Genomic DNA, 13167 nt, shown 5'->3' on the forward strand with positions numbered 1-13167 from the left:
ATAACACTTACAAAAAAATGAGCTAAATTTCTCCAAAAAAGAAAATCTATTAAATATCTAACAAGATAATTTGAAATACTTTTTCTTTCGCTTCTATAAATATATATTCCAATGACGAATATAATATTGATATGTTATGCTGATCGTTCGATTGTTGGTTAGAAAAAAAAAACTGTGATAAAAATATCACTCTTAACCAGCGGTCGTACACTATGTGATATGTATATAAATATATGAATATGACAAATAACAATAAATTGTGATAACACTGTGCATTTGTTAACGATCTAATAAAATTGTGTAAAATTTTTTGCGTATGTGTGTTTTGTTTTTTTCCATAATAGATTACGTTTACGTTACATTGTATATTTAGAAAAAAAAAGAAAAGAGAGTAGTCATCAGTCTTTGGATAAGGGAAGGTCTATGTGGTAACAATACTAATATTATATTTATAAATAATATTTAACATAAAATATTCTCACATAAATTTATGCATATAAATTTCTTCAATTAATTTTTATTTACAATAGCTTAATTGGTAAACGGTTAAAGGCAATGAGGAAGAAGCAAACGAAAAACTTTTATTCATTTTGGTTTGGGATATTGGAGGTGGGTTGATTGAGACGATTGGCGCTTTGCTAGAGAAAACTCTTTAAGAGTTTTATTCGTAATTCTCAGAGTCATAATTGTGGTGGTATTGGCAAGGCATTGGGTGACTGTTGAGCTACCGACATGTGAGTACTTGAGGATGCAGCCGACCCATTATTGGAACCAGCACTAAGTAGAGGCCTTTCAAAGTATGGAGTATTATTGTCCATATTACTCTGCAGATTCGATGTGGGTGGTGTCTGTGATACTTGACCCGGTGAGGCTTGGGCTGAATTTAATAATAGACCCGAATTTGATGTATTACTTCCAGCTGGCATGGTGGGCGCTTGCATTATAATAGCTCCCTCTTTGGGGCATCCAATGGTGAGGCGAACATGTAAACCAGATTCCTTAATCAAATTAACTACATCCCCATGTGACATGCCTGCAATGTCAATGCGATTTACAGCTATAATACGATCCCCTACTTTCAATTCACCACAACGATCAGCTGGGCTAGAGGGTATTAGTTTTCCTGTGAAAAAAAACGCAAACAAATTAATTTCATTTTCTCCATTCTCTCCCTCTCCAGGAAAACTTACCTATTGTAGATCCATAATATTGATTAGAAGATGAAATTATAACAAAACCAAATCCTTCATTTTCATGACGTGTTACTATAACATCATAGGGATAACGCACTGGATTTGGTCGTATATGATGTTGTTGCTGTGTTGAATTCTGCAATAGATCCTGGTGATACATGCCACCCTGCGAAGGCATCATCATTTGATGATGAGGCTGTATCACTGCTGTGGCTGACTGATATTGTTGTTGTTGTTGCGAGAGACCTGGTCTAGTTCGCCTTCTTAATATCATAGTCACTTGACCACGTAGAGCTGCTTCTCCCATTAAGGAAACAACTTTGTGATGTGAAGAGTTGACCTGTAATGGAAATTTTTTCTTGTAAAATGGTCATCAAAAATTTTGAATACACTCTCGATGGAGAATGAAATTTAACATCAAAAAGTCAGCTTGAGAATTTTTCAATTTTTGAATAGGTCGGGCATTTTGACAAAATTTTCTCCAGAAATAAAATTTTGACAAAATTTTCTAGAGCAATAAAATTTGGACAATATTTTCAATAGAAATAAAATTTTGACAAATTTTTTTACAGAAATAAAATTTTGACAAAATTTTTTTACAGAAATAAAATTTTGTTAAAATTTTCTATAGATATAAAATTTTATTTTATTTATTTATTTATTTACTTAGTGTAAATTAATTTACAAAAAATATAAAAAGTAACATTAGGACTGGTTGCCAGGACCTTCACCTAATATAAAATTTTGATAAAATGTTCTATAGAAATAAAAATTTGACAAAATGTTCTAGAGAAATAAAATTTTGACAAAAATTTCTATAGAAATAAAATGTTGGCAAAATTTTCTATAGAAATAAAAATTTGACAAAAATTTGTATAGAAATAAAATTTTAACTAAAATTTGTATAGAAATAAAATGTTGACAAAATTTTCTATTGGAATAAAATTTTGACAAAAATTTGTATAGAAATAAAATTTTGACAAAAATTTGTATAGAAATAAAATTTTGACAAAATATTTCTATAGAAATAAAATTTTATTTCTGATTGATTATCGTTGACCTTTTTATTTTTATTTTTAAGCAATACTTATCATAGTTTCGGCTATAATTAAAAAACATAGGATTGATATTTTTTTAAGTTTTATTTCCAATATTTCGGTTGACTTCGTTAAAACCGTTTTCAAGGATTTATTATGGTGTGCACAGCTTCACACTCTGTTTTACACTGTAAACTGTAAACAGTGTAAAATAGAGTGTGAAGCTGTGCACACCAGAATAAATCCTTGAAAACGGTTTTGACGAAGACAACCGAAATATTGGAAATAAAAACATCAATCCTATGTTTTTTAATGGACCTATAGCCGAAACTATGATAAGTATTGCTTAGAAATAAAATTTTGACAAAATTTTCTATAGAAATAAAATTTTGACAGCATTTTCTTTAGGAATAAAATGTTGACAAATTTTTCTAGAGAAATAAAATTTTGACAACATTTTCTATAGAAATAAAATTTGGACAAAATTTTCTATAGAAATAAAATTTGGACAAAATTTTCTATAGAAATAAAATTTGGAAAAAATTTTCTATAGAAATAAAATTTGGAAAAAATTTTCTATAGAAATAAAATTTGGACAAAATTTTCTAAAGAAATAAAATTTTGACAAATTTTTCTATAGAAATAAAATTTTGACAAAATAAAATATAAATAACTCATAAATTAAAACATATATATTTATTAACCACTTAGATTAACATTGCGGTTTTATACCGGCCAGTGTTAGGAGTAGTTTTGTTTCGCAGAAATAGGTTATATAACTTTAAGTCGAATTTATTACACTTTTTATAAAATAATATAATATATATAACTCAAAGTAAAAAAAAAAAAAACAAAAAAAAAAATAAAATAAAAATAAAAAAAAAAAAATAAACGAATAGATTGTCATGATAAGTCCCTATTAATTTAGAAGATTATTCTGTTTAATTTAATATTATAATTAGTTTAAGCTTTTATTTTTATCTTAATTTAATTAATTTTAATTTTAAATGTTTTTGTAGTCTTATTGTAATTTATGTTAAATTGGCCACCTGAGGCTTCGAATTACAAAATTTAAATAAATAAATAAAAAAAAATAAATAAATAAAAATAAAATTTTGAAAATTTTTCAAAATTTATAGAAATAAAATTTTGACAAAAATTTTAGAGAACATTATCAGCACCATTCTTTCTAGATTTCCTTTAGAGTCCCCAACCTAACCAAAAATATATCAGCATAGAATGCTTCTCCTAAATACTTACCACATTTATTCCATCTATACTCAATATTTCATCGCCTGTTGTTATACGATGATCATTATCTGCCGCCCCACCAGGTACAATATGGCCAACGGTAACCTGTGAACCCTCCTCAGTGCCACCCACTATTCGAAATCCAAAACCCAAGGCTTGACGTTGTAATGTTATTTCGGATAGTATACACTGCTCTCCAGATCCATCGATAATATCCGAAGATTCTGGATAACCACCACCATTATGCATTCCAATACCAGAAGATGTTGGCAGAACATTATAACCACCTTGTTGATTAGGCCAATTACCTATGGGTTGTTGATTGGAAATGCCAGGAATATCGGAGATTGGAAAATGTTGCTGCTGCTGTTGTTGTTGAGCCATTAATGAATGTGGATGTTGTCCCATCGGATGCTGCTGTGATGATGGTGAATAACTCGAAACAGAATTATGATGATTATCCAAAGGAGAAAAGCCTACACGTCGACGATCGTTCAACAATTTCTGCATGCGTTCATTTTGCATATGCACTGCTTGCAAACTGCTCGACGAAGCAGGAGAATATTGTGACTGTGTGTGATTGTGGGTGGGTGGGGGATGATAGCCTACGCCTGGATAAAAACTACGTGGTGAGGGCTGCTGTTGCGAATGATGTGGATGAGGATGGTGGGAATTTAAACGACTATTGCGAAAATCTTGGCATTCATAACAAAAACAAGATTCATGATGATTATGATAAGAGTTCGCGGAGGGAGGAGCCATTAAACCCAAATTAGGAACCCCGCCAGGAGAATTGCCTGAAGGTGGTCCATACAGGCCCCCACTCAAAGGACTCATAGTTGGGGGCATTTGGGCCAAGCCATATATGGAGCTATAATTACCACTTCCTCCACTAACATAATCACTTTGGTTTTCATAGTTGGGCACCCCCGAAGCTGTGGTTCTCAAAAATCCCGTATTACCATGGCCATGGATGGGATGCTGTAGACTAGCATCAGTTTGCTGCATGGTGACATTGGCCAAGCGTTCACTTAAACTTGAGACCATCTTTGGATATGGATCCATAAATGGAATGTCTTGATTTATGGCATCAAGTTCGGAGAGGGAATTTTGCGACTTGCTTCCCTCGTTGAGTTGATTTTTGCTCTCTGCCAATGATCTCTCCTTAGATTCTTCGGCACTGGTGTTGACAGCAGCCACCTCATTATCTTCATTCAACTCCATATTGGGGGTCTTGACGCGAGCCCTTCTTGTATCTACCAAAGGTGTCTTTGGCCTTATGGGCAAAACTTCCTTTTGCATTGTACTATACAAGTCAGCTGTTGGAGTCTTACTGCGAAACAGGGCATTATTACCAATACTTGTGGTGCCACCCAGGAAATTCTTTCTCAATTTTGACACACTTCCCGCTCCACTTTGGCCCACAGCACCATTGGGAGATGTCGTTTTTGCCGATGTATTATTCACTGGTCTTTGTATCTTCACCAATGTGGGTTCCGTCTTTGAGCAATCCTTTAGGATCTGTACCACATCCAAATGGGATTTATTACGCACAACATTATCATTGATTTCCAATAGTATGTCGCCCTCTTGCAATTGATTACAACAGGAACGATCCAATATCTTTTTCACTTTTTGGCCATATGAAGAATCGGCTATGGTAAAACCAAAACCCATGGCGCCCTTAACAATCGAGAATGTATGAATCTCGGGTTTCTTCATTAATATGAAACCACTGTTGTCGATGACACTTCCCGTACTAAGATTATGTTTGGGACCATTGTTGCCGCCACTACCTCCGGAAATATCCAAAAAATTATAATTTCCATCCATGTTAATGTCCATCAGCATACGCCGTTGTTTTTCTGACTCATTGGATATGCCATCCACAGCAATGGTGGTTACCACTTCAGTATTTGGATCATTAGGATCAAAAGGCAAAGGATAACCACGACATACTTCGAGAGTTACTGTGTCACCAACCATTATGGACTGGAAAACATTTACCTAAAACAAAAACAAAAAGAGCATATTTTATTATGAAATTTCCGAACGATTCCATCACGCCACACTCACCATTTCGTGATGTGTAAATCCCAATACACACGTATCATTCACATAAACCAATACATCTCCCATCTGCAAACGTCCATCCACCCATGCTGGACCATTGGGCACTATGGATTTGATCTGCAAGAATTCCTCCAAACCATCACCATCACCTCCCACTATGGTTATACCTAAACCTCGGGCAGATTTCAATAGGGTGGCTGTGATACGTTCACCTTGCATTTCTGCGGGATTACGCGTAAACTTATACGGTAACATTGCCTTATTGGAATTTTGTGTTGACATTTGTTGAGCCACCATGGGTGGTGGTGGCTGCATGGCTCTTTGCGATATATCCACAGTGGAGAGGGTTGATGCCGAGGACACCGAACTTAAACCAATACTAGCAACGGTTCCATTTAAAACACTAGACGACGATGGTGTCTGGGGACGCTGTTGAGCTTGTTGTTGTAAATGTTGCTGATGTTGATTTTGTTTTTGTTCAGCTGCCCTTCTCTTCGCCTCTAGAACAGGATTTTCATATTGCGTTTTACGATTAACATGATCTATATAATAGGTACCATAAAGGGAATCTTCGATTTTCTCCCAACCATAGGGTAATTCACCCTCTGTACATTCTTCTAGAGATTTCTTTTGGAATTTCGAAAGACGGGGATCCAGCCAGTGTGAGGTTCCAGTATTGTGACTGCAAAACAATAGAATTTGTTAGAGGAGATATTAAGGAAAAGATAATGTGAGTATAGCTTACTCTATGAAATATAGTTCTCCTCTTTCTGTGTAGGCTGTTTCCCATTTTGGTGGCAAGGGGCCCAAACCATCACCTGGATCATCTTGTTCTGACATATTGCCCGTATTAGCACCAGCGCCGCTACCATTAGTTCCTCCACCGGTTTCACTACCCGTTGTGCTACCTCCTATACTGCCATTGCTATAATTGTTTTGCAAAAGATTTTCTGTAACGAAAGGAAAATAATAATAAAAAAATTAATGGAATGGACGAAATACATGTATTTTCTGCAATGATAATACAAATAAAAAAATTTATAACAATAAAAAATTTCTATGGAAATACAATTTTGGCAAAATTTTCTATAGAAATAAAATTTTGAGAAAATTTTCTTTAGAAATAAAATTTTGAGAAAATTTTCTATAGAAATAAAATTTTGAGAAAATTTTCTATAGAAATAAAATTTTGACAAAATTTTCTATAGAAATAAAATTTTGAGAAAATTTTCTATAGAAATAAAATTTTGACAAAATTTTCTATAGAAATAAAATTTTGACAAAATTTTCTATAGAAATAAAATTGTCAGAAAATTGTCTATAGAAAAAAATTTTTATAACATTTTCTATAGAAATAAAATTTTAACAAAATTTTCAATAAAAATAAAATTTTGACAAAATTTTCTATAGAAATAAAATTTTAAAAAATTTTGTATAGAAATAAAATTTTCAGAAAATTTTCTATAGAAATAAAATTTTTACAAAATTTTCTATAAATAAAATTTTTAACCATAATTTTCTTTAGAAACAAAATTTTGAAAAACTTTTTGTAGGAATTAAAATATGACAAAATTTTGTGTACAAATAAAATTTTGACAAAATTTTGTATTTTGACAAAATTTTGTAACAAATAAAATTTTTACAAAATTTTCTATAGAAATAAAATTTTGACAAAATGTTCTATAGATACCAACCAGTAAATTTTCTATAGGATAAAATTTTCTATAGAAATAAAATTTTGAGAAAATTTTCTATAGAAATAAAATTTTGACAAAATTTTCTTTAGAAATAAAATTTTGACAAAATTTTCTTTAGAAATAAAATTTTGACAAAATTTTCTATAGAAATAAAATTTTGAGGAAATTTTCTATAGAAATAAAATTTTGACAAAATTTTCTATAGAAATAAAATTTTTATAACATTTTCTATAGAAATAAAATTTTGACAAAATTTTCAATAAAAATAAAATTTTGACAACATTTTCTATAGAAATAAAATTTTAACAAAATTTAGTATAGAAATAAAATTTTCAGAAAATTTTCTATAGAAATAAAATTTTTACAAAATTTTCTATAGAAATAAAATTGTAACCATAATTTTCTTTAGAAATAAATTTTGAAAAACTTTTTATAGGAATTAAAATTTGACAAAATTTTGTATACAAATAAAATTTTTACAAAATTTTCTATAGAAATAAAATTTTGACATAATTTTCTATAGAAAAAAAATTGAAAAATTTTCTATGGGAATAAAATTTTGAAAAAATTGTCTATAGGAATAAAATTTGGCAAACTTTTCTATAGGAATAAAATTTTGACAAAATTTTCTATAGAAATAAAATTTTGACAAAATTTCATATAGAAATAAAATTTTGAGAAAATTGTCTATAGAAATAAAATTTTGACAAAATTTTCTATAGAAATAAAATTTTGACAAAATTGTCTATAGAAATAAAATTTTGACAAAATTTTCTATAGAAATAAAATTTTGACAAAATTGTCTATAGAAATAAAATTTTGACAAAATTTTCTATAGAAATAAAATTTTGACAAAATTTTCTATAGAAATAAAATTTTGACAAAATTTTCTATAGAAATAAAATTTTGACAAAATTTTCTATAGAAATAAAATTTTGACAAAATTTTCTATAGAAATAAAATTTTGACAAAATTTTCTATAGAAATAAAATTGTCAGAAAATTGTCTATAGAAATAAAATTTTTATAACATTTTCTATAGAAATAAAATTTTGACAAAATTTTCAAAAAAAATAAAATTTTGACAAAATTTTCTATAGAAATAAAATTGTGAGAAAATTGTCTATAGAAATAAAATTTTTATAACATTTTCTATAGAAATAAAATTTGACAAAATTTTCAAAAAAAATAAAATTTTGACAAAATTTTCTATAGAAATACAATTTTAACAAAATTTTGTATAGAAATAAAATTTTGACAAAATTTTTTACAGAAATAAAATTTTGACAAAATTTTCTATAGAAATAAAATTTTGACAAAATTTTCTATAGAAATAAAATTTTGACAAAATTGTCTATAGAAATAAAATTTTGACGAAAATTTTCTATAGAAATAAAATTTTGAAAAACTTTTTATAGGAATTAAAATATGACAAAATTTTGTATACAAATAAAATTTTGACAAACTTTTCTATAGAAATAAAATTTTGACAAAATTTTCTATAGAAATAAAATTTACAAAATTTTCTATAGAAATAAATTTTTGACAAAATTTTCTATAGAAACCAACCAGTAAATTTTCTATAGAAATAAAATTTTGACAAAATTTTCTAAAGAAATAAAATTTTGACATAATTTTCTATAGAAAAAAAATTGAAAAATTTTCTATGGGAATAAATTTTTGAAAAAATTGTCTATAGCAATTTGACAAAATTTTGTATACAAATAAAATTTTGACAAAATTTTCTATAGAAATAAAATATTTACAAAATTTTCTATAGAAATAAAATTTTGACAAAATTTACTATTGAAGTAAAATTTTGATCACATTTTCTATAGAAATAAAATTTTGACAAAATTTTCTATAGAAATAAAATTTTTTCTAGGTTTTCTTTTGTTATTCATTGTTATTTCAATTGGAACACTTCCTATAACTACCTTTATATTTATACTTTTTCATAAAGTGATCTAATGACCCACTTTACATATTCTAAAAGGAAATTCATTAGCATATTAATAAAACAACATTATACATTGAAATGAGATATCCTGTTTCTATAAAGGATTTAATTTTAATTGCTTTTCGTTTCAAGTACTCATTTATTATGGACAAATACATTATTTCTTTATGGTTGTGGTGGTTGAAACATTTCCATCAACAAAAGAAGATTATTTCTATTATTTTTGTATTATCAAAGTAGCATTATATTTTTATAATATTTATATATGTATATATAAATATCACAAAAGAAAAAAGATGGATTAGGCAAAGATAATCATATAATTTGTGAGTTAATCGTACGCCTAATAATGAGATCGATACGAAGATTATGTTATTATGTTCTCCAAAATGTATGTCAATCAATCATGGCTATATTAACATTTGTTGAATGATTGATTGTTGTCCCATAAACGCATAAATAAACTAACTAATTAATTTTTTTTTTTAGATCGCAACATAATTAGCCCTAAAGTATTTAAATTGACAAATGATTAGTGAGACGAAATTTGATTTTTATGGTTTCTTTAATTTATAAACAATAAAAAGAGAAATACATTTATAATGAATACCGTAATCGTGACACCACGATATTGACATTCAAATAAGCCGTTTGACTATGCATTGAATAGGTTGTACCTCTCCGTGGAGCTAAAAATATAATTAGGCAGCATTCAGCGACAAAAGATATAGAAAATTTTATTTCTATAGAAAATTTTGTCAAAATTTTATTTCTATAGAAATTTGTCAAAATTTTAATTTCTATAGAAATTTGTCAAAATTTTAGTTTCTATAGAAAATTTGTCAAAACTTTATTCCTATAGAAAATTTTGTTAAAATTTTATTTCTAAAGAAAATTTTGTCAATATTTTATTTCTATAGAAAATTTTGTCAAAATTTTATTTCTATAGAAAATTTTGTCAAAATTTTATTTCTATAGAAAATTTTATCAGAATTTTATTTCTATAGAAAACAGTAAAAAATGTACCATTTTTTTTGTAGAATTCTACCAACTGTGGCAACTGTGAATTCATTAATTTAGCAAGTAGAAAAATTATTTTCTTAATATTCATTCCATTTAAAATTTTCAATATTTATTTACACTTCTGATTCCTTAGTGTTCCATTTACTTTTGCAAAATGTGTAAAGATTTCCTTAATGTAGTTTTCCATGTCGCACAACAATTATGGGACCATTTGTACCTGGACAGTGAGTCCATAATTGAAATTGTTTTACCCTGTTTTTTTTTTTGTGATTGAATTTCCTTTATAGAAATTTGCTTTAGAGCAAACGAGTTGCCTTACAACTCGCAACCAGAAAGGAGAAAAAGATAACAAAGAACATGCAGGCAATCACCACCACCATGAATGGCATCCAGACCAATCCAAAATAAACAACAATATTTTCATAGCATGAATCATATCTACAAAAATGTCTACGCAAAAAAATGTGAAAAAGATTTGGAACGATTAAAAAAAGGTAGAGAGAAGAGATATATTAAAGAAAGTGGTAGCCAGGGTTGCCAATTATGTCCGACCGAAAGCATTTTTTTTAACAAAAGCATCCATATCAATATTTCGATCTATCAACGCAATTTCAGACTTGTAATAAGAGATACTACACTAAAAAAATAGTGAACTCTCTATTTCACTAAAGCTAATTTAACTTTATTTTAGTTCATGAAATTATTATGTTTGGAGGAAGTTTCCTTTACTCTAATAATTTTTTTTTGTACGTTAGTTAAATTAACTAAAAGCGGGGGGAAAATATACTCAAATGAAGCATAAATATTAACAAAAATCGTGTCTTCCACAAAATAGTTCAGAATTTCTTTAAATTTGTAAATTTTACCAAAAATGCGTCCATCATGAACTTCGTATGTCACTAAAGACATTCTTGCAATTTTGAACTCCAAGTTTTATCTTCAAACTACAAAATTTTCTTTAACAAGTGGAAAACATAGTTATGTCTAAAAATTTTTCTTGAATTTGTCGAAAAATATTTACCTATTTTTGTGATATCGGCGTGATGCCAGCTTTCGTAATACTGTTTAGTTAAAATTTTCTAAAAATATTCAAAATTTTTAAAAATTAACCGAAAGTTTTCTTCCTCGTGGGTTCACTGTTTTTTCAGTGTAGGCTCAAAAATGTTTATTGTTTATGAAGAAACAAAAATTATTCTGATTCAATCACAAAGTTAATTGATCCAATTAATTTTTTAATTGAATTTAATTCAATCACAAAAATTATAGTAATAACAGAATTAATTGCAAATTAAAAATATTCTTCACCAAAAAATTAATTGATTTCTTCAGATTTTTTTTTGCCGCTAAACTCAATAAATTTTTAATTCAGGTTGTATTATTTATTTGTTAATATTTTTTTTTTTCAAAATAATTTGTAAAATAATTTTCTTATAATTATAGTTGGACTTTTCTTTGGATTCGACCAAAAATCCTAGTATGCATATCAATTATGTTTTTATTCGCAAGTATTATATAAATTAATTAAAATGCTTATTGAGATAATTAATATTTTAGTTAAAAAACTTAAAAATGTTCAATCATTTTCTTATGTGGCCTTATTTTTTATTTTATTAAAAATTTAATTGTATTAGTTTTTTTTAATTGACTACAATTTTCAACTTTAATTGAAAATATTTTGCTCATATTTTTCTGTGTACGAGCCACAGACGAGGTTTCTTTAAAATAAAAAAAATATGTTAAGGAAGCAATTGAGGGATGGCTTAAGGATCTGGAAAGCTCTAGATACTCAAGATGTAAAATCAGAAGTTTTGTCAAAACTGGACCGAAAATGTATCTGTGTTTATAAAAGAACACCACATTACAAATGTCATACAAACCAAATTAAAAATTAGCCTCTCCAATGCTCAAGAAATTAGACCAAGATAATCATTTACTACTTTTTCATATTTTAGTACATTTTTACAAAATTTATTTCACCCCAGCTTAAAATTTGTGGCTATTTTGCTACTTTTTGGGAAATTTTTGTTCTCTAATGGCAACTCTGGTGGGTACGCACACTTGCATTCATTCTTTCTCGCTCGAAAGATAACAGAGCAAAGATTATTTACCCTTGTAAAACCAGTTTTAAGCCTCTCACTCAATCACACAAAACAAAGATTGTTTTTTTGTTAATGTATGGGGTTCTACATCATTCAACATACTTCAAGAAAATCCTGCAAAAGGAATGTTAATTCATTCCGTACATTGATCATTAAATCTTAAAATAGCAGTAGTTCATGCATACGTCACCATTTTAGTTGTATTGTGACGCATTCTTAAAATATGAGATGATGAGAAGAATGAAGAGATCAATACCTCTTTGTTGTTGTTTACAGATTACAGGATGACTCTTAAATACGTTTATATCACATTGTTGGTGTAACTAATGATGGCAACAATCATTAGTAACTATTAAAAATATTTATTTGTGATAAATTTATTTAATTAGTATTAGTAAATAAACGCTGATAAATAAATATAAAGCTATTTAATTACATTTTTATCACAATCTTTATAAAAATGGAATCATAAAATAAACCTCAACAAAAATAAACAATGAAAAGAAATTCTTTAAAAAAAAATAACAAGAACAATGTATTACCAAGAAATCCATTTAATTTACCAGAAATGCAAAATGAAAAATAAACCAAACTCAGTACACAATGCCAGAACCTCACTAGCAACCCCAGCATTCTAATTATTAAAACAAACAATGCAAATGAAGCATATGTTCGGTACACTTAGAATAAATTATGGAACACATACAATAAGTTTTTAAAATATATTTTTCGACTAGTGTCCAATAAACCAGGAACAGACGTTGGCCAATTTTCTCACATCATACGTTATGGTAGTAAGCACTTCAGCAAAAAAATGTATCCAAAAAAGCAATGA

General features: G+C 28.0%; 1 protein-coding gene across 2 annotated transcripts in view; it reads right to left on the reverse strand.

Annotated features, from left to right (window-relative positions):
• Nucleotides 1-275: 275 nt before the first annotated feature.
• The window catches only part of Magi (membrane associated guanylate kinase, WW and PDZ domain containing protein magi), a 51184-nt gene continuing 38292 nt past the window's right edge, over nt 276-13167 (reverse strand). Inside the window, exons 3-8 of one of the 2 annotated variants that reach the window (XM_075309758.1) lie at nt 6300-6504; nt 6112-6236; nt 5558-6054; nt 3491-5488; nt 1191-1533; nt 276-1123 (exon numbers count right to left, since the gene is read on the reverse strand). In XM_075309758.1, coding sequence (XP_075165873.1) covers nt 681-1123; nt 1191-1533; nt 3491-5488; nt 5558-6054; nt 6112-6236; nt 6300-6504 — 3611 coding nt within the window. In that variant the 3' untranslated portion in view covers nt 276-680. Of the gene's footprint in view, nt 1124-1190; nt 1534-3490; nt 5489-5557; nt 6237-6299; nt 6505-13167 lie in introns of both variants that reach the window. The other variant, XM_075309757.1, reaches the window with a different exon arrangement.

This window comes from Haematobia irritans, chromosome 5 (assembly GCF_050003625.1).
Source record: "Haematobia irritans isolate KBUSLIRL chromosome 5, ASM5000362v1, whole genome shotgun sequence".
Classification (NCBI taxonomy): Eukaryota; Metazoa; Arthropoda; class Insecta; order Diptera; family Muscidae; genus Haematobia; species Haematobia irritans.